The sequence below is a fragment of the Hippoglossus hippoglossus genome, chromosome 24, assembly GCF_009819705.1.
Source record: "Hippoglossus hippoglossus isolate fHipHip1 chromosome 24, fHipHip1.pri, whole genome shotgun sequence".
In the NCBI taxonomy this organism is placed as follows: domain Eukaryota; kingdom Metazoa; phylum Chordata; class Actinopteri; order Pleuronectiformes; family Pleuronectidae; genus Hippoglossus; species Hippoglossus hippoglossus.
In genome coordinates, this window is record NC_047174.1 from 20,512,072 (window position 1) to 20,532,527 (window position 20,456).

Here is a 20,456-nt window from a genome sequence, read left to right on the forward strand (position 1 = left end):
GAGCTGAGAGAGCTTTGTCCAAAAGGTTTTTCCAATAAGATGACTCTTTAACTTATAACTTTTCAAATGACGATAACAGCTTACACACAGTTTCCCATTGGACATCCAAAATAAGCAACAGGGGATTTTACATCTGTATAGTCACTATCATAAACCCATTGGACAAACAAATTACACAGCACCGTCCATGAGATCAGTCTTTAAAGCTCATCTGATTGCTGCATATTTAGTGAAGGACTTAAAAATGTTATAAGACAAGGCAAATATTTGTATTTCTGTTGCAAGACTTGAGTTTGATAGATAAAGCTGATAAACCAAGCTTCATGTGTTCCAACTATAACCACAACAGGATCCTCAACTGTCACAAGGCTCAAAATAAAGTGCAAACTGTCTCCAGCCAACAACTATCACACTCTAAATCCAACCACTAAATAAACACACAGGTAAGGCAACGTTAATATATCCATAGAAATTGTTAACTTTATTCATTGAAATATCTTACTAGTGTTGTGCTCATAAAAACCTCCAGAAATGTGAGAGAACCACACATGTCCATAATTTCGTGGACATGTGTGGTTCTTTCTTTCAAAAGAAGTGCATAAAAGAAAGAAAATAACTAAATAGGGATAACAATTGATTGGCTGTTGACTCAGTATCTCATTGTCAGATACAATGGTACAAAGCAAACGTTAAGACACTTAGAAAGGCAAAGTAACAGTACAACATCTGTGGAAATGAACTCTACTGCAGGAACACACATACATTTCATTTGTTGAACATGTTTGCTGGTTTTAAGATCATAAAACATTTTTGCAATTCAAATTATTTGCATGATGAGTCCATAACAATTTGGTATACCATGAGAAAAATCTACTACTACTTTCAGCCATTCATTCTTCAGTCACCTGTCTTTAGTCTCCTGATAGACTTGGAAATTAACATAATGTACAATGGAAAGAGGTTCTAGTCAAGTGCATTTATTTACCTAATGTAATGGACATTACCCTCTTCCATGTCACTGAGCTGCTTCCGAACAAAACAAACAGCCACAGCCCGAAACGCACACAGCCATTCAACACAGATTACACACACTCAATCCAGTGACGCACACATGCATACACACACACACAACTTGGACGTCTGCCTTTTTTTCAGCAGGACCCAAACTCATCAATCCACTTCTCATACTTCTCCAGGTCAGATGCAGACACAGATTTGGACACTTTCTTCAGCGCCGACTCAAAGTCCTCCATGGTGGTAGGCATGTGCATCTCATCCCGGGAAATGTTGCGGATCTCTTCTGGCGTCAGGCCCTCTATTCTTCGTCTCATGGCCATCAGAGACGCATCCCTGCAGCATCAGACACAGCTTTAGTTTAACCACTTTGAGCATAAAAGTTTAATCACAGGGATTTCTCACATTCCACAAGGGATCCTTTCAGCCATTGCTTTTAAAGTGCTAAACTGAAATCTTTATAATCAGAAAAAACTGAGGGACAAGTTGTTAGATTATTTTACATGCACATTCTTAAAAGGTGGGTTCTATGTTCTAAGATTTGTTGTCTAATCATTCTGACTTCAAATTGACTAGAAGTTTAGAAACTCTAGAACTAATTCCTCTGAAAATGTCCTTCCATTTTAAAAAGACTATCAGGGTTTTAAACACAGGACACTCAGTGGGGTGGACAGCAGGGAAATGAAGATACATTACAGTCACCTGTCATTGTAGCTACAACACGGATATAGTTTATTCAAATTTGTTTTGGAGAATTGCTTGACCTGCACACGTTGGTGATGTCGGCTCCTGAGTAACCCTCCATCTGATCTGAAATCTTGGCAAAGTCCACATTGCTGGCCAGCTCCAGTTCCTTCAGGTTGATCCTGAGCAGTTCCACTCGCCCCTTGGCTGCAAACATAGAGTGTGGAGTGAGTGGAGCAGCCAGTTTCACAGCCCGGAGTGGCCTCCACAGACACTGGGTTTACTCTGACAAACATCTGGTCTAATAAAGCCTGGCCCCCGAATACATGCCCGGGTAAAAACAAAAGGTGAATATACTGCTGCTGCCTGTCGTATAATGTGCACACCACTTAAACAGAATGCTCATTTCTACTGCTTTGATTTCATAAATAAAAAAATATAAATCATGATGATTACAACACTGTGTTGCTCTGAATTACTCATTCAAGTAATATCAGAGTATCATTGTCTTATTTCAGTTACTGTGGGTTCATGTGCGTAACCACTTTGCTTTGTCGTACTTTTTGTCATCCATCTGGCTGTTGTGCCTAGAGATGTAAAGGAAGGGTTTATGTTCATTAAAATGCCAGAAGACTTCCTACTAAAATATGACCTGCTCTACTTATCAGAAGCAATTAGAAATGAAGAGATGCCTCTAACAGAAATCAATCTCAAAGAAAGGACTTTCGCCTTCTGCAGATCTCGTCAGTATTTGAAGAAATACAGTAAAACAACACAATCACAGCTGGACAACTGCTTCACTGTGTGGTTTCCAGTAATAACATTAATTGCAAAGTTGTTTGAGGATATGTACCATTAAAGACAGGGAATAAATCTGAAGTAGCTCAGGAGCATTACCACAGGCCAAGAGAACAGCCCATTCCTAAAAGGCAGGTTTACAAAAGGATCTCCACTAGTAGTAGTAGTAGTAGTAGTAGTAGTAATAATAATAATAATAATAATATTATTAATTTTTAAAAAAGATTACAGAGTTGGCAGTAACTTTCATTTGAGCACTTCCAACTAATCACAAGTCATAGTATGTATGAAGACTACACTGCTATACAGTAAAGGAAATGACTGTACTTGAAGGCAGAGGGATGTAGATCCTCTTCTCAAGCCGTCTCCTCAGAGCTTCATCAATATCCCAAGGGAAGTTGGTGGCAGCCAGCACCATCACCATCTTTGACGGGTCCTCGTTTTCCGATGCTCCGCCGACACCTAAACAACAGCAGCAACAGTGTGAAATGAACAAATGCTTCCCTTAAGAGGATTCTGCAGTTTCCACATAACAAGAATAGTGAAGAATGAATATATAATTAGACTTGGTGAATAGATTCATGATGTCATTGGCGTTATACCATCCATCTGCACCAGTAGTTCTGCCTTGACTCTGCGGCTGGCCTCATGTTCCTCTGACGTCCCTCTGCGGCTGCAAATGGAGTCAATCTCATCAATGAAGATTGTAGTGGGGGCGTAGAAACGGGCCTACATGTGGAAAAACATTTACTGTACCTTCCGACCAAAACAATTAGCTGAAAGAAATACTTATTTTATACTTCTTTACCACAATCATTTCATTCACTGTTCTCACCTAAGTTTTATTTCATGCCAAGGAGAGAATGAGAAGAGTTTCTTTTCCTCAACTGTAAATTTTACGACGATTTTTTTTCTACAAATGGCATTTAAGATGTACATTGACCATCAAAAGGGATACAACTTAAGTACTACAGGTGTAATAATAACATGAAGAGCCTTATCCTTAAAAAAACCTGACCACATAATGCATTTGATCTTACCATTTCAAAAAGGAGGCGAACTAGCTTCTCAGATTCCCCTCTGTACTTGGAGGTGAGAGTAGATGAGGAAACGTTGAAGAATGTGGTTCTGCATTCAGTAGCAACTGCTTTGGCCAAAAGGGTTTTCCCTGTGCCTGGAGGTCCCACCATGAGCACACCCTAAAGTCAGAAAAGAGTTCCATGTAACACATGTAAGAAAAAAAGCTACAGAAATGTAACTGAAGTCTCCATAACCAATACCTTCCAAGGTCTTCGTATGCCTTTGAAAAATGCTGGCATCCACATCGGCAACACAACCGCTTCTTTCAGGAGTTTTTTTGCATCTTCCAAGTCTGCGATGTCATCCCTACAGGTTAGAATGAGATTTATCAGTTCAAAGGAAGGCCAATCAGTGCACGTTAAAACAAAAAAGATGTTTTCACTTTGTTGTTATTGGTAAAAAATAAAAATTTTATCCATTTAAAATGTGTCTAAAATGCAATTGAGAGCAGTGTTAAGGGGCCTGAAGTGACTGTATATATTGATAACAGCTACAATTGCATCAGTTATAGCCAAGAGTGACAAACTGGTATCTGGTAAGTGACTCAGATAAAAGGTTTAAGGCAGCTTTGCATCTCACAAATATACGATGTTTAAATTGAAACTAGAACAATTGTTCATTTTAATGGCTGCTCTGTTAATCAGTTAAGTATTTTATGTTGCAGAAAATAAATTCCACTTCAACAGTCTAAGAACAGAGGATGTCATATGCAGCACACAACATTAAGCCCTTAAAGAATTTAAGTATTTGTGGCTTGCAATATGTGTCTATATAAATGAAATTAGTTAAAAAGATGGTGTGACTTATCAACACTTAATGTTGTTTCACCTTTTATTTTTACCTCCAACAAGGAGGTAATGTTTTTTTTGCTATTTGTCTGTTTTTCTGTTAGCAGGATTATGCAAAGACTACTGAACCAATTGTATAATGGAAGGGTGGTGCGTGGGCCAGGGAAGAACCCATTCAATTTTGATGTGGATTCGATGAAGGTGGATCCAGGAAATGTTTCCCCTTTTTTGAACATTGGGAGATAGGATTTTAGTTTTGATGGAGGGATGTGCCCTTCTAGTTGATTTGTCTTTTGTCTTTACTTGAGAGCTGAAAGTCTCAATGGGAAAATTACACAAAGAAAGAGAACAACCTAAACAACCAAACCAGGGACTTTGCAGTTATATGGACACATCTTAACCACAGGGCGGCTCCTCGCTTAGCTTCTAAAAAACTTGAAATAATAAAAGTTGTAGCCTAATAACACAGTAACACAACAACACTGAAAACTTTTGATTGTTTTTCCTGTTCAGGGATTAATTAATATAATTGCATCCCTGTCTAGTACAGAGACGGTCCTGGGACATGTTTACATATGACGTGACATGAATAACAATAAAGATCACATATAGGTTCATGTGTCCTCTGTAAAAATCAAGCCAATAAACACTGAATTGTAAACACATACCATTTCACGTTTGGATTCTGAGATATAATATCTCTGTCCAGAGCTTCCACTAGGTCTTTGTCATATCCTGTTCCATCGAACTTTTTCATTTCTTTCTCCTGGAAGTCTCCTTTGTTCTGGAAGACAAACAAGAAACATTAAATATAACCAATGTGGTCGGTTTTCTCCCACACACAAAACTGGAAATACAGGCTAGACATGGCTGTAGGTACAAAAGCAGCATGTGGATACTGTTGAATCAACAATGCAAACAGTTGTGACTGAATATAAAGTATGTTGTGTAATATAACGAAGGTGAAGGTGGTGCATTCTGTTGAGCATGTTGTTCACCTTATCATCCTTTGTTTTGCCACTTGCTTCCTTTCCCTCTTTCTTGTCTTTGCCTTTGGAGGGTTTGCTTCTGTCCCCGTTGGCTCCACGTTGCCTCTGCTGGGCCCTCACAGCTGCGCTCAGCCGGTTGTTGGGAGGTTTGCTCTCTTTATGGGGGTTAGCAGGCCGCCTGACAGGACAAGGAGAATGTCTGGGAAGAAAAAGAAAAGAGGAACATGGAGCAACAAGCATAATACCGTTCAAGTCGAGCAGTATAGTCATTCTAAAGCAGACTTAAAAAATAACTGCTTAAATTACTTTTGTTTACATTGTGTACACAGAAAACATGAGGGTATACAAATCCTGTGTGTATCAAGTAAATCACTTCCCTGGAGGAAACAAAAGATATGAGACAATACATTGTCTGAAGAAAAACAAAAGCACAAACAAACAAAGAGGCAGTGTGAGGTTTACAGGCCACCTTTCTAAAGGGCAGACCAGGAACAAACCCCGGCTCACATCAGGGACTCAGGTTTGCTAATCTCAATCATATGACTATGTCAGGGACAAATAGCTAATACAGAGCTCTCCCTGGGTTTTCAGGGGGCGTATGTGCTATCTGCTTCTGGGGGGGGTGGTGGTTACAGAATCTGAAATTATTCCAAGGAAATGTGAAATTATTTCAAGTTATTTATCCTACGGGTGTGAATCTATAAGCACCTTCCCTTAGGGCTATGATGTAATATAAATCAATTATTAAATTTGCTTGATATACAGTATGCCTACTCCCATACTCTACCATTACTGACAATAACTCTGCTCCCTTCATCTCTATCAGACATTTTCTAATGTATAGGGTTAGGGCACCCGAGCCCTGCTCTCAGTCAAACAGGCAGAGGGGAGGACAGAGAAGCAAAATCGTGGTAGAAAAACTGACACTTCAGTCATTTCATTCGTCTGAAGTGCTGTGAAACACGGGGCCTGGGTGTTATAATGCTGGGGAAACTCTGCCTATGCAACTCAAGATCATACATTTGTGAACAGTGAATATGAAGAGTGAATTAGGGCTACAGTGTTGGTAAAGTCTGGTTTGGAACAATGAACACAGAACATTGATTTAAACAGAATGCAAAGGAGATGAAAATTATTATTATTATTATTAGTTGTGTGTAACCAACCAAGCCCCATACCTCTGCTCCACGTGTACAGGCCTGATTTCACAATCATCGTGGTTACTGGGTTTAGCAGGCGCCGTGTCCAGCTGAAAGTTCTCCAGATTGGACATTATATTCTGAAGCTGCTGGCTCTCTTCACTAATTTCTTGCCACAGCTGAGGAACAAACACAAACATCAGAAAAGCCAACTTTCCTTTTCCTTGGTGACATAATATGAGCAATAATTAAAGCCACATTTACCTGCTGCCATTTGTGCTGCAAACTGCTGTCCTGCACAGCGTACACACACTTTTTGATCTGCTCAAGCAGTCCATGATAGAGGACACTGGCCGAGTTGTAGTTTCCCAGCAAAGCGTACTCACGGGCCAGCTTCAAGTTTTCACTGATTTCTCGTTGACTCATGCTGCTGTGGAAACAGACCCAACATGTCAGCCCACCGGGGTACTGCACAACATATTGATGGATACAGAAGATTCCAAACAGGTTAACTGTGACAGATTTTCCATTCGTTTCTCCACTTTGGATAATTACAAAACGAAATAGTAATTTCTTTAGATAATCACTGATCCCATTCACATTATCAATGTCACATTCGGACCTAAAGAAGTTGATTGACATGGACCAAATGTGATGGACACACGTTACAAACTTCTCCAGTTATTTACCAGGTATCATGTTGGTGAACTCAGCAGTGTGTTTAGGTCTTAAGCTCATTTTCTAGCAACAAAATGAGGCTTGTCCTGAATGTAAAAAAAATATTATCTACACACACGAAGACCAGATAGTGAGGAACACATTTAGCCTAATCTTGACTGGTAAGGGAACCCTCCAATTACCCTCTGGTTCCACGCTCAACTGGTGCTGGCTGATTGGACAGCTAGAGAAAGACAAGTAACCTTGATACAAAGATACAAGTATTTGCTCGCATTCCTTGACACACACTTTAAACAGGGAGCTAACTGTGGTTCAGTTCGGCGGGTTGGTCACAATGTTTGTGTCAAAATGCGACACCGAAGTCTGCACGTACGAGATGTGCGCGTCCCAGGTGTTTCAACAATGGCTGAAACACATATCTGTGTCTGTCAGGGTGTTTGTGTGTCAGGGTGTTTGTGTGTCAGGGTGTTTGTGTGTCAGGGTGTTTGTGTGTAAGGCTGTTTGTGTGTCAGGGTGTTTGTTTGTAAGGCTGTTTGTGAATATACATGGAGCAGCAGAGTTTACGTTAACAAACCTCCACTCTGAAGTTCAAGCCGAGCGGTTGGTTTCCTTTCACTCTCTCTTAACAAAACTCGACGAACACAACAGTTCACATAAACACACGCGAGTTAATCGGTCCGAACACGAGCAGGAAACCAGTTAGTATCAGCTTCATACTCAACTTTTCCCTGGATCACACGCAGAGTCGCCCCGAGCATCTGTTATGACGAGTTCCGCTGTGGAGCTTCAAACTGTGACGACTGCACGGGCACGAGCAGCAGAAAACGACGTGCGCGCGGCTGGTAGCCACACGTTCACTGTAAACATGTTTCCACTGAGGGAGAGAAACAAGTTTTGACTTCCGTACATAACCTTCAAAATAAAGTCGACTCACTTTTAAATGTTACTTTATTAAAAAGTTTGGTCTCAGCAGCTCGAGCAGACAGCTTCAATGTGGTAAAGGCCGGAAGCACAAATTACAACGACTAATGGTAAAACACAATAACAAAATCATAACTCCACAAAAAAAAGAAAACACACAACAATTCACAAATCTTAAAAACATTTCACAAAACACAATAACAATTCACAAACACACCTCAATTCACAAAAAACTACAACAATTTACAAAACACAACAATAATTCACGAAACACAACAATAATTCACAAACCACAGTAAATAACAAAAGACAACAGCCTTGCTGCCTTTGTTTTGGGGAAAAAATCTCACTTATCAACCTGAAAATAATCGGATGTCTCACCTGCTGCTTCCTCTTTGTCATAACCTGCTACTCAGCCAGCCAGCTCTGCTACATGTTCCTGCTGAGACTCCTGTCTACCATTCTGTAAAAGACTCATTCAACTGGACTGTTAGTATTATTTCTGTTGAAGAACTTCTGTATTTAAGGCTTTTAACCATCTCGAGTCTCTGCTACTGGATAAATCCTATTAATTCCACCTCCTGCGCCATCAAAGAGAAAACACATGTTGATGAAATGACTTACAAATAATACAGATAGACAATTGGTTCTTTATTCAACTACTTTTTTTATGAGCACACACATTTTTTAAAGAACAATATGCCCTTTCTTCAGTTGAATCACATAAGCATAATAGTGCAGGTCTGAATAGTCAGGCTACATAATAATACACATGGTGATAGACAGAAGGAGCTCAGAGACAATAGACATTGTGATCATAGATCACAATGAGATTCATCATCAGCTCTTGTCAGAAGTTATTTAGTTTCAATTGCAACATGAACCTTCAGTATTGTGCACTGGAAATGAAATCTTAAAATAATGATAAATATATATAATATATATCACAAAAACAAAATAATGACAAAGGCGACAAGACAAGGAAATGGAAAAGACGACAGGCAGAGAGACACAAGGGGACTGTAGTCAATATTTTCACTATTTACATTACAATAAAAACCTCCATTGATAGAAATCAACGTTATCTTCTGAAAAACATCAGATCAATGCCTATTTGTTGGGCCACCACACACTTCAGTTAAAGTGACATCAATCAGCACTATTTATTGTATAAAACCTTTCCATTATGATCACAATAACTGCTCTGGAGCTCTGCATTACTGTTCCAGGGAGAGGAACTGCATCAACAAAAAGAGACAGACAAAATAGTAGTGCACATGATAGCATTCACCAGGTGGATGCAAACAAGTCTCCAAACGAGCGCTTAAGTCTTTCCGGGTCTGCTGGATGTGCACCTTTTTGTAAACAATTTCACTTTCCTATGAATTCATGTTTTACAGTAATCACAGTTTTCAGTGTAACCACTGAAGATGTTCCTAGAGCCACTTGTTTGATTTTGTTGCTGTTACTGTCAGGAGTTGTCAAGTTTTTCAATACTTATACGCTGTGTTTGATTTAGTGTATTCATTGAAATGAAGCTCAACTCTTTAAACCAGGGGTTCAGAGTTTTTCCAAACATCTCCTTTGACTTTCTCCTGAAATGCTTCCCCACGATGACAAACAGGAAGGGGTTAACAGCACTGTTGCTGTATGCCAGATATGTGGACAGCTGGATGCAGATGTCCAGGACATGACCCCAGAGGCATCCGGGTGTGAGCTGGAAGTAATCCAAAGTGTCAAGAAACCGCATCACTTGGTGTGGTGTCCAGCAGAAGAGGAAGACAGCCAGCACAGTCAGGACCAAGTAGGTGGCCTTCCTCTCTGCCCTGAGCCCAGGGAGTCCGTTGGCCTCGCGGTTGTTCAGTGCAGCCACAATGTGACGGGTACAGTAAACAATTACCAGAACTGGGATAAGAAATCCCAACACATTCCTGGTGATGTTGTGGTGCAACCTCCATGCTGGATGGGGGTAGACCAGAATGCAGGCATCAACCCCAGGATCCTCTACGTATGTCATTGTGCGGAAGAGCAGGACAGGCAGACTTAAGAGGAAGCCCAGGCTCCAGATGCCCAAGCAGATACGCTTGGCCCAGGCTGCTCTCCTCAGACGGCTGGGGCTCATGGGCTTCACCAGAGCCAGGTATCGGTCCACACTGACCAGTGTGAGGAATAAAACACTGCAGATGTAGTTCATCGAGATGGCCACATTGACTAGCTTACAAAGGGCCTCTCCAAAGTCCCACTGGTAGCCTTGAGAGATGGTGACAGCCCAGAAGGGAAGGCAGGATATCATGACCAGGTCAGCAGCCGCCAGGTTCCCCAGGTAGATATCGGCCACTGTGCAGGGCTTCCTCTGCAGGCAAAACACACAGAGAACCAGGCCATTCCCCACCAACCCCATGACACTGATCAAACCGAGGTAGGCTGGCTGCAGGGAGGACAGCCACAGCCAAGCTTCAGTGTAGTTACTGCAGGGGTCCTGCTCTGTGCCCACAGTCGGGACCAACCAGTCGGATGCATTCACAACCATTGGAAACTGTGGATGACAACGATTCTTCGTCAAACATGCAAGCATGGAATATAACATTGTAACACTCATCAAAACAGAATGTCCAATGTGATTTACAAAGGGAATAAATAAATCAATTAAAAAATAATTTGAAAGATGTGCACTGATTGTCCTCTCTATTATCTGAACTTTAGTCAATCTTATCTAATATTATTTCAGCAAAAACAGCAAAACCACCATCACCTTCACAGCCTGAAACACTAAGGAAACCTAAATTGTCCCTTAGTGGTCAGTGGTTCCGACAACTCTTTTCCTTACAGTGGTGTCTGACTATTTCATGCAATCAAGAGAAAAGATTTAATAAAAATGGAGATGGAGGAGATGGACTGTCAGATAAACAAGTTGTTGAAGTAGTCAATGTGTAATATAATCAAAGCTTTTTTTTCCATACAAACCCTAAGGGTTGTTATTTATGCTGTGTTTTTTTGTAATTTCGAAAGGGCTGTTATTGCGAAAAGTTGGAAGAACAAATTTCCAGCATTCCTGTTCAGACTACATCTCTGTGATGAATGTCTCTGCCTCCCTAAGAAATTCCGGTTGAAATGAAACATCGTTTATGAGCAACAGATACAATCTCGGTGACTCAGCTACTTTCCCTCCTTATTCATACATGTGACGTACATGGTGTGACATTTTGCCTGTTTCTCGACAATTTACACTTTTGGTGTCTGAGACTCTCCAGCAGACAAGAGAAGTTTGTCTTCCAAGATTTCTGCCACGAAGCCTTCACATGTGGCTAACGTTGTGAAATAGTCTTTTTAAAACCAAACCATGATCGTTTCCTGAATTGGACCAAGTAATTTTGTTGCCTAAACTTAACCAAGCTGCAAATGAAACCTGAAGCCAAAAAGCCTTTCTACCAGTGAGGCTTTCTGACAGTAAAGACCTCGGGGCAAACATAGCTCAGACAGCAGAAACGGCCTAATCACCAAACGGCAAAGGTTGTTTACTGCAACGGTCGGACTACACTAAAATGAAGAGGTGTAAGTTTAAATATCTAATGTACATTCTACCAATTGACGCACTTAAGAAAGATTAGCCAAGAAATACAATTTCCTTTGTACTCTGTCAGAAGCTTCTGAAACACTTACCTTATTTCCGTGGCTCTGTTCAATCCATCCAGATTGCCCTGATGTTCAGACCCTGCAGATAATCACCATAGTGATCGAGCCTGCTCTGAAGTGAGCACTGGGAGGCTGGTGAGTTTTATACGTGCAGACGCCAGAGATCATCAGTGTCGTCACACATTATCATTTTTTCCCCCCACAGCTAGTGCTGTGTTCCGGCTCACCAAAATGGGATTCACAGTCCAGCAGCATTATGCTTTCACTTCACTTCCTGACTCAGTGATTGGTGATAAACAGTCTGTTGGGGTTTGGTGACACATACTAGACTTTTTGGCTTCTCTATTGAAAGCATTGCTTGCATATTTAATAAGAAGGTGGGACTGAATGTAATCTTTGATCCTTGTCTCCAGGAGAAAAAACAGATATTGGTCCGAATTCCTGGATGATTTGGAGAATTGGAGTGAGAGAAATAAATAAACTTCAGCAGCTGCAAAGGAGTCACAGCTGGATCAGAGCCAAAATAGGAGGAATGTAGTTTTAATGGTAGATGTGTCCAGTTGTTTGTTGAGCCAGAACAGCGCTTATGTGAGTCATGTGTTCTCAGCAAAAGTGTTTTGTGAAATGAAACAGGTTCAAAGACAGAAAACACACATGCTGGTTCAAAGGAATGGCTTTTTAGAGAGTGGGGGGGGGGATGATACCTCAAACATGCGACAAAAGCAAAGCTGGAAAAAGATCTCAGGATGAAAAAGTGGTGTCATACACATAGTATACACAGACGAAGATGTCAACAGAGCTTTTGGTGATAAGAGCCGATGCCGTTGTTGATGTGATATTGAAAAAATCTCTGCAGATCTTCCCAAAGACATATCTGAAAACAGCTATAGTTGTGCTACTGTTTCTAAATCTTTGAGGTCTCAGATCTCCTCATTGATGGCTGCTAAAGAAGCAGTTGAGAGAACAGGACCTCTCAGGTGGGCTCGGTCTCTCAACCGTTCAGTAAAACACATTCTGAGCTGTGATAACTTTCAGTTTGCAGAAGCAGAGATTTTCTGGTGGCAGGAAATTGTCTCTTTTAATTTCTCAATAGGTTTGAATGAACACCCGTCTAAAACACTTCCAACAAAAAGTGAATAGCAGATCCGTTGTGGTTGTATGGTGTGAGCAGACAACTACTGCAAATCATTGTAATATCAATAGGCTAATTAAATTAACACATTGTGATAGAATCCTTGATGTGGGGTTTTGTCACGTCACAGAAAACACATCATTTCTACATTTATAACAAGCTTTCACTGCTTGAAAACAATCCTGAGAATAAGTAGTAACATGTTTCATATGAATAGTAATTTAAAAAACGAATAAAGTGACAGACGAAGAGAGTATTCCGTATCACTCGTCCTTCAAAGGCACTCTGTAAGGAGTATAGGTCCCAGGAGACTGTATGATGTAATCAATGTGACTGTGCAGTACAAATGGAATAGATGAGGAAATGGATAGTTGATTACGGATAACTGTTGAATTCTGTCCTGTTGTCACAATGGCAAAATAAAAAGTAGCAGGTATACTGAGATCACACAATACACATCATATACATACTGTATATGTTGAGACATTTTTGCGACTAATATATTAAATTTGGATACATTTTCTCCTCCATACTGGTTTCATTGTATATTTCAAGTACAATGGAGTAAACTCCACAACAACACGAATACTATAAATAGAATCTGAAATATTTTAACATTTAAACAATGAAAATATGAAGAGTAATGTATAAAACTGAATCTCTTCGAAATCTCTTCTGGCAGATTGTTCCAAAGTGTAGGGCACTTGGATGACACCACAGGAGCAGTACGGAGGCATTTTATGTTTTTTTTTACATTTGAAGAATCGGTCACCATTTACTTCAATTGTATTGCTTAAAGCCCACACCCATATAAATAAATAATCTTAATCACAAACATATATTTATTCATAAAACAAACATATGAAACTCAGTATGGCGTGTTTACCTTGTACTTTCTGAATTATACCACTGGTTAGTGGACAACTCCTGACAGCTAACAACATGCCAAGAGTTTGTTTTTTGTGTAGAGGGGAGCTATTCAGGCTTTCTTTTTAGGAAACACATCTTTATTATTGGAACAATTATTTGTTATTATTAACATATAAACATTTCTATTTTTTTTCCTACGTTTCCCCTTCCCTCTTAACTCTCACCCGAAAACACAGACCTTTGAGGTAGAACACGTAGCACAGCACAAGCTTAGCTCATAGATAATCTAGGTCTCATATAATTTAGGAATGTGAGTCCAAATAAGATCAAATACACAATACATATGTATGTCATACATATTTTGAATATTGCCTGATGCCCCTCTTAAACTGTTGGTGGTTTATCTGAAACCCATTTTTGTAAAATGCATTTATGTGCAGCATAGGTTGCAGCTATTTTTGTCCGTAAGTCCCCTTGCTTTGTGAATGTGGCATTCCTAGATATACAGGATCCAAGTTGAGTTCTTTAGTGAAGAGCAGATTTAATTTTAAAACTAATTTTGCCCAGAAATTCTGTCCAACTCCACAGGTCCATATATGGTGTGTATAAAGGTGCCAACCATCCTACTACACTTAATATGCATGGCCGATTTCTTTGGGTCCATCTTCTTTCTGAGTTGAGGGGATATCTGAAGGCGATGCAGGAATGTGAATTGCAGTTGTTTGCTCTATTATACGGATATAATGTTCCTATATGACATCATCTATGTCCACTCCAAGGTCTTGAGCACCATGTCTGCAGGACTGCGTTGGTATTCAGGCTTTCCTAATCAAATCAGATACTTGCATGCAGGCAATTATGTGCAACAATGTCCTGTAATGACATCAGAACAGGCTCATATAGCGTCAGCTGGATAGCAGGCATGCATACGGTCCGTCTGATAAGACCCAGTGGCTTGAGAGAGAATCATTAGTTGGCTGATGAAAAACTCCTCATCAGTTAACCAACTGAACCTCAGCTTAAAGACTGCATCATGTGGTGAACTGATTTCTTCTCTTCTCTTTGTCACAGCTTCCTCTCCTCACCGTCATTTTCTCACTCTCCTTCCTTCCTTCCGTCCTCTCTGAAATCTGTTTAGGCAGCAACATGCAGGGAGGTGGGCAGCCCTGCTTTGCACATATGCCAGCGACAAGAGATGAATGACTCCATTAAAGTTCCACCAACTGTGTGTCAGACTGGGACTGGAGGTTAGAGGAGGGTCACATGTTATGTATTTAAATGTTTTGATGTCTTTATCTTTGTTTCCCCCCCACCCACCCATCCTACTACAACTGTTATTCCGATTGGATGTCCAGATTCACACAAATATCAGACATTTAAAATTTGGTTAGCATTGTTGGACTTAGAATGTATTTATTTATTACAAAGAAAAAAGCATTTAGTCTTTTTGTGTCGGTTATTACACGAATAACCGTTGCCACACGCTTTTAAGCTAAGCCTTACTAGTGATGTTTTTACCCACAGTTTCCTACTGGTGCAGACAAATACCTACTTCATAGAAGTCTGATTACACTGTCTGGTGACTAAAAGTGACTCGCCTCCTTCCAGCCAATCATTATTAGTTGGGTGGAGAAGAACTCTAAGTGACTATGGCATAAAGCATAATATAATATCAAAAATAGGTTTGGGGCGCCTATCAATCAATTAATCAAATTTGATTTGTATAGCCCATATTCACATATCACAATTTGTCTCATAGGGCTTTAACAAGGTGTGACATCTTCTGCCCTTAACCCTCAACAAGAGTAAGGAAAACTACAAAAAACCCTTTTAACAGGGTAAAAAGAAGGTAGAAACCTCAGAGAGAGCCACATGTGAGGGATCCCTCTCCCAGGACGGACAGAAGTGCAATAGATGTCAAGTGTAAAGGAGAACATCAGAAAGATAAGGGTATTTGCAGCATTGATTAGAATAAACACTTTGTAGCATAATGGAAGGTCAATGAATTGATGGATTATTGTCAGTAACGGTCGAGTATCTGAGGAGAAATATTATATATCAAGCAGTCTTGTTGTAATCATAGTCCATGGTCAGCAGCCACCACGATCATGATCCACCATCAAGATCAGATGCCACTATAGTCCACAGTCATTGTCCACTGCCGCCATCAGGATCCACCATCAGCTGCCACCTCAATCCTGGTCCACCACCACTATCAGATGCCAGCACGATACAGGATCCACCATTATTAGCACAATCAGCCAGTCCAAATCAAGCCTGGACCGGCTCTAACTATAAGCTTTATCGTAAAAGAAGGTTTTAAGCCTACTCTTAAACGTACAGATGGTGTCTGCCTCCCGAACTGAAAATGGGAGATGATTCCATAGGAGAGGAGCTTGATAACTGAAAGCTCTGGTTCCTATACTCTACTTTTAGAGACTTAGGCTCTAGTGGGTTGATAAGGTACTATCAGCTCTTTAAGGTATGATGGTGCCATATTATTAAGGGCCTTGAAGGTGAGGAGGAGGATTTTAAATTCTATTCTAGATTTAACCGGAAGCCAGTGAAGTGAAGCTAATATGGAGAAATGTGCTCTCTTTTCTTGGTTCTTGTCAGGACACTTGCTGCAGCATTTTGGACAAGCTGCAGAGTCTTTAACGACTTACTGCTGGAGCCTGATTATAATGATAATCTTTTTGAGAAAGGACATGTCAGATTTTTTAGATGTTACGTAAGTGAAAGGTCCTAGAAATTTGTTTTAAGTGAGAATTAAACGACAAATCGGGATCGAAGATCACTCCCAAGTTCCTGACTGTTTCATTGGAAGCAAGGGCAATGTCGTCTAGCGCAGCGATATCATTAGATAATGTATCTCTAAGGTGTTTAGGGCCAAGTATTAGAACCTCTGTTTTATCTGAGTTTAATAAGAGAAAGTTGCGGGTCATCCAGGTTTTTATGTCCTTGAGACATGCTTGGAGTTTAGATAATTGATTACACTGTTCTGGACTATGTCTCAAGAGGTCGTCCCCAAACAGAGTCTATTCCCGTCTTCCCTTCTCTGCGTACCAAATTGTCCTTGGGCAAGATACTGAAACCCAAATGGCCTCCAACTGTCCCCCTTCATTGTATGATTGATGAATGACAGAGAAAGTGCTGCACATTGATGCAATGTATTAATGCGTGTTGAGTGGCTGGATGGCAAAACTATACTGTAAAGCACTTTGAGGGGTCATCAAGACTAGAAAAGTACTATATAAATACAGACCATTTACCATTTACATATAAGAAAAGGCAGGATTGTGACTGGTCACTCTGAAACACCCACTGGACTGAAACCCCCACTGGACTGGTGTGAGTGGTGATAGGATTGATGACAGATGTGATGGAGCAGATTTTCGGACATTTAGCAGACATCCTGGAGTAATTGCATTTCCTCATCAGGCTGCCTCATCTGCCTAATACGTTTTCTGCTGGTATCTCCTTTGTTCTGTGAAGGGAATGTAGCACTCATATTATACCAGGTTACCTGCAGCTAAATCTTTTACCAGCTGTAATCAAACCTCCGACTGGGTCACTGTTGCTCAACTACACTACTAACATTACAAATCCCAAACAACATTTGGGAAAACAACTATATTTAAAAATAACACAACATTTTGGAAGACATGTTGTTAGGAAACCAGTGTAAATGTCCATATAGAAGTGCTTTTTCCCCAAGTCCCATGGAAGAATTTACTGGCCTGCACAGAACCCTGACCTCAACCTCATCCAACACCTTTGGGATGAAGACAAACTCATCTCTTAACTCATCGGGCAACATCAGTATTGCCCATAGATGCACTGTATGAAGAAATGTGTGTGTGAATGGGGGAAAGTCAATAAACTGTAGTGTAAAGTGCTTTGAGTGGTCATCAAGACTTGAAAAAAGCTATATAAATACAGACCATTTAATGGACCATACCAATCTAAAAGAGTAAAGGGTCTTATACCAGCATGCCTATAGTTCTGGAATCAAATGTTTAACCAACAAGATCTATGCAATTTCTGAGATTGTCCACATATTTATGGCCATATAATCCACTTGAGAGATGATTCCTCTCAAAACACGTCAGGTTCAGCAAAACTGCCCAAAAAGAAGAAAGAGCCACAGTCATCTTTAAATACTAAATACACTTTAGTTACATACATTATTGATCTTTTGTGCTCCTTTAATCTTCATTTGATTCTAGTGTTCAAACAGTGGTGTTCATGGTTGCCTGATACGTGCATATGCAGTTGTCTCGCTAGAGACACTGGAAACAAGAAAAAGCACAATAAGCTAGTGGCCCACTATTTGATTTCTGACCCTTGTGTGCACAGGATAACAGTAACAGACCATAGAAGGGCACATTTTGGCAGATAAATCCACAGCTTTTACAAAGAGTCAACTATTCCAGTCTGAAATAAACTCTCAAAACATGTTCACATAATAGCAGTTTATAATAACATTTACTGAAGCTGACGTCCAACAGACCAGTAAACCAGAGAGTGGGACTTCACACAGGAAGGCTCGATGTTTGAGAGGAGTCCAAGTATTCAGCCTGTTGAAGTTATAAACTTCTCATTACTGATGTGGCTCCATTCTATCCGTATTTAGAAACGTGTTTCTATTTTTAGTTTATTTGTCAGTTTTCACAGCTGTTTGATGATCTATATTGAAATAAAACAGTTGTGAATACAACAGAACATATCACCTATGTCTATACACCACAGTGACTCACACATAATGGGAGAGGTATTAGCATGATGACACATCGACAGTTAGTAATCAGTATCTCCACAGTCATTTCCTACCAGCAACAGTGTTACGCATTGGTTCAGCAGTGAATGCCACAAAAAGGCATTGTATGAAATTACTGTAAAACCCTCATAGTGTTTCATACACACAAACAAATGTTAAGGTACGTTCTCAGAGCTCCCCCTGCTGGATCACCCAAAGTGTTAAAAGCAGGTCCTAGCAGGGCCATTGTGATGTAAAAGACTCAGTGAGGAAAGAAAGAGGCTATTCTGAAAACATGAGGATGATTACAACGAAGAGGCCGCTGAATCACAGAGAAACAGACCAGGATTACAATCAGAGTTTCAATGTGATTCTTACGTTTGTGATGAAGAGTGAGAAGACTGTTCTGGGTTTTGACTCTCATGGTTGAATGCACTTATTGTAAGTCGCTTTGGATAAAAGCATCAAGTAAATGGTATGTAATATAACGTAAAATCAAAATGAATCTAAGAACAAGCAAGAACTATATTGAGTGTGAGCACAGTTTTGAGTGAAATGTGAAATCAATAAGACTGAAAGTGAACTCTAAGACCACACTCTTGAGTAACGAGAGGAAAAAAACCTCTGTTCCAAATAAATGTTATTGTGGTTTCCTCTCGTTCTCATGTGTTCTCTGGTGAACAACCTTAGTTTCAGACTAAAGGTACTGAGGCTTTTTGACACCATCCTTGGTGTAGAATTTATGATTTTAGGGAGATGGAGCATTTGATTTAGAAAGTGGACATATAGGATGAAGTTATTTTCTGTGTAATGTTTGGTATCAGCTGTAGTAAGTAAGGATCGATATTTGGATATAATCCATCGCATCTATTGGTTTGAGGTCACTGTATAGAGGAAGCAACTGTCGTTTAGTGTTTAAACTATTTCAATTTCAAGTGTGCTTGTTATTACTGGAACAATAAGTGAGCTCCATATAGTCAAATAATTCACACTTCTGGAAGTATAAGTCAGCAGGAACAACTTCCCCCCTAGTGGTCAAAATCTAGTGAATTCAGCTTTGGAGGAAGACAAGTTCACGTTTGAGAGAATAAATAACACAATCTTTCTCTTACAAATGAAAATAAATCATAAGCCCAAAAACATTTTACCAATCTGCTTTTTTCAGTTTATTTTCTTTTGCAATCAACTTTTTAAAAATTTGTTTTACATAGAAAAAACTCAAAATACACACACAGAATGCAAAAATAACAATAACCCAATAACCAATAATGGTGAGCTCCTTACCCGTCAAAACCAAACTAGGATCTCTCTGACTTCAAAAGGACATAATACATCCAACAATATACTAAACAGTACGTAACAATAAAATGTGAGAAGCAGTCGTTTGATCAATTCTTTTACTCTATGTAAATGCAAGGCCTTGGCCTCTTACCACACATCTACAGCTCACTCCAAATGAAAGGACAGGTTTTGTTCAATCTGGCTGTTAAGAGATCTTTCCTTTATGTGCTTCTGATGTACAGGATATTTCCCCCGCAAAAATACAATCCAAAGTTTATCTGAGGCTAATATGACACTGGAGAAAAATGTAGGGAATTTTTTCTAGTTACTGAATTTCTATTGTGAAATTTCCTCAGTGTGTCCCTTCCCCTCACTGCAGCTCAGACACTGCCGAAACACTTTGGTTTCACTGACTCAGACTGCTGAAGCCTCATAATCATGTCGGATAAACTTTGCAATAAACTGTATATATACACACAGTGAGAGGAGGGGGCCATGGATTCTGACCCCAATCACTTCTATTAGTCTGTCAAAGCTCTTTTCCATATTACGATTTAACATAGCGCAAGATACGGCAATGTCCTCCAAACACTACGTGATGCAGCCAGCGCACCTCAGCCAATGACAGTGGTTATGAATGATGCTTGGTTTCTAAAAACAAGCTTTTTCATGTAGTTCTAGACGAGAGGC

The 20,456-nt window shown here is 40.0% G+C and overlaps 2 protein-coding genes across 5 annotated transcripts; both read right to left on the reverse strand.

The window, feature by feature from the left end:
* Window positions 1-454: 454 nt before the first annotated feature.
* Window positions 455-8,031, reverse strand: katna1 (katanin p60 (ATPase containing) subunit A 1). Of its 3 annotated transcripts, XM_034580464.1 has the most exons (11): window positions 7,893-8,031; window positions 6,757-6,922; window positions 6,532-6,671; window positions 5,363-5,552; window positions 5,033-5,148; window positions 3,777-3,882; window positions 3,537-3,695; window positions 3,099-3,225; window positions 2,824-2,958; window positions 1,779-1,905; window positions 455-1,350 (listed from the first exon to the last, which is right to left on the reverse strand). In XM_034580464.1, exons 2-11 carry the CDS (start codon window positions 6,916-6,918, stop codon window positions 1,152-1,154), a joined length of 1,461 nt encoding a protein of 486 aa, XP_034436355.1. In that variant the 5' UTR covers window positions 6,919-6,922; window positions 7,893-8,031; the 3' UTR covers window positions 455-1,151. The 3 variants fall into 3 exon arrangements, 2 of the variants coding, with proteins under 2 accessions (XP_034436355.1, XP_034436354.1); XR_004613329.1 differs by lacking the exon at window positions 7,893-8,031 and having other exon boundaries at window positions 2,819-2,958; window positions 6,757-7,882; XM_034580463.1 differs by lacking the exon at window positions 7,893-8,031 and having other exon boundaries at window positions 6,757-7,879.
* A 109-nt stretch (window positions 8,032-8,140) lies between these two features.
* Window positions 8,141-11,869, reverse strand: si:dkey-63b1.1 (B2 bradykinin receptor). 2 transcript variants are annotated; one of them, XR_004613332.1, is made up of 3 exons: window positions 11,752-11,869; window positions 8,733-10,627; window positions 8,141-8,475 (listed from the first exon to the last, which is right to left on the reverse strand). XR_004613332.1 is itself a non-coding variant. In XM_034580486.1 (2 exons), the coding sequence occupies exon 2, from the start codon at window positions 10,619-10,621 to the stop codon at window positions 9,563-9,565; it is 1,059 nt and encodes a 352-aa protein (XP_034436377.1). In that variant the 5' UTR covers window positions 10,622-10,627; window positions 11,752-11,869; the 3' UTR covers window positions 8,732-9,562. The 2 variants fall into 2 exon arrangements, 1 of the variants encoding a protein (XP_034436377.1); XM_034580486.1 differs by lacking the exon at window positions 8,141-8,475 and having other exon boundaries at window positions 8,732-10,627.
* Between the last annotated feature and the right edge of the window lie 8,587 nt (window positions 11,870-20,456).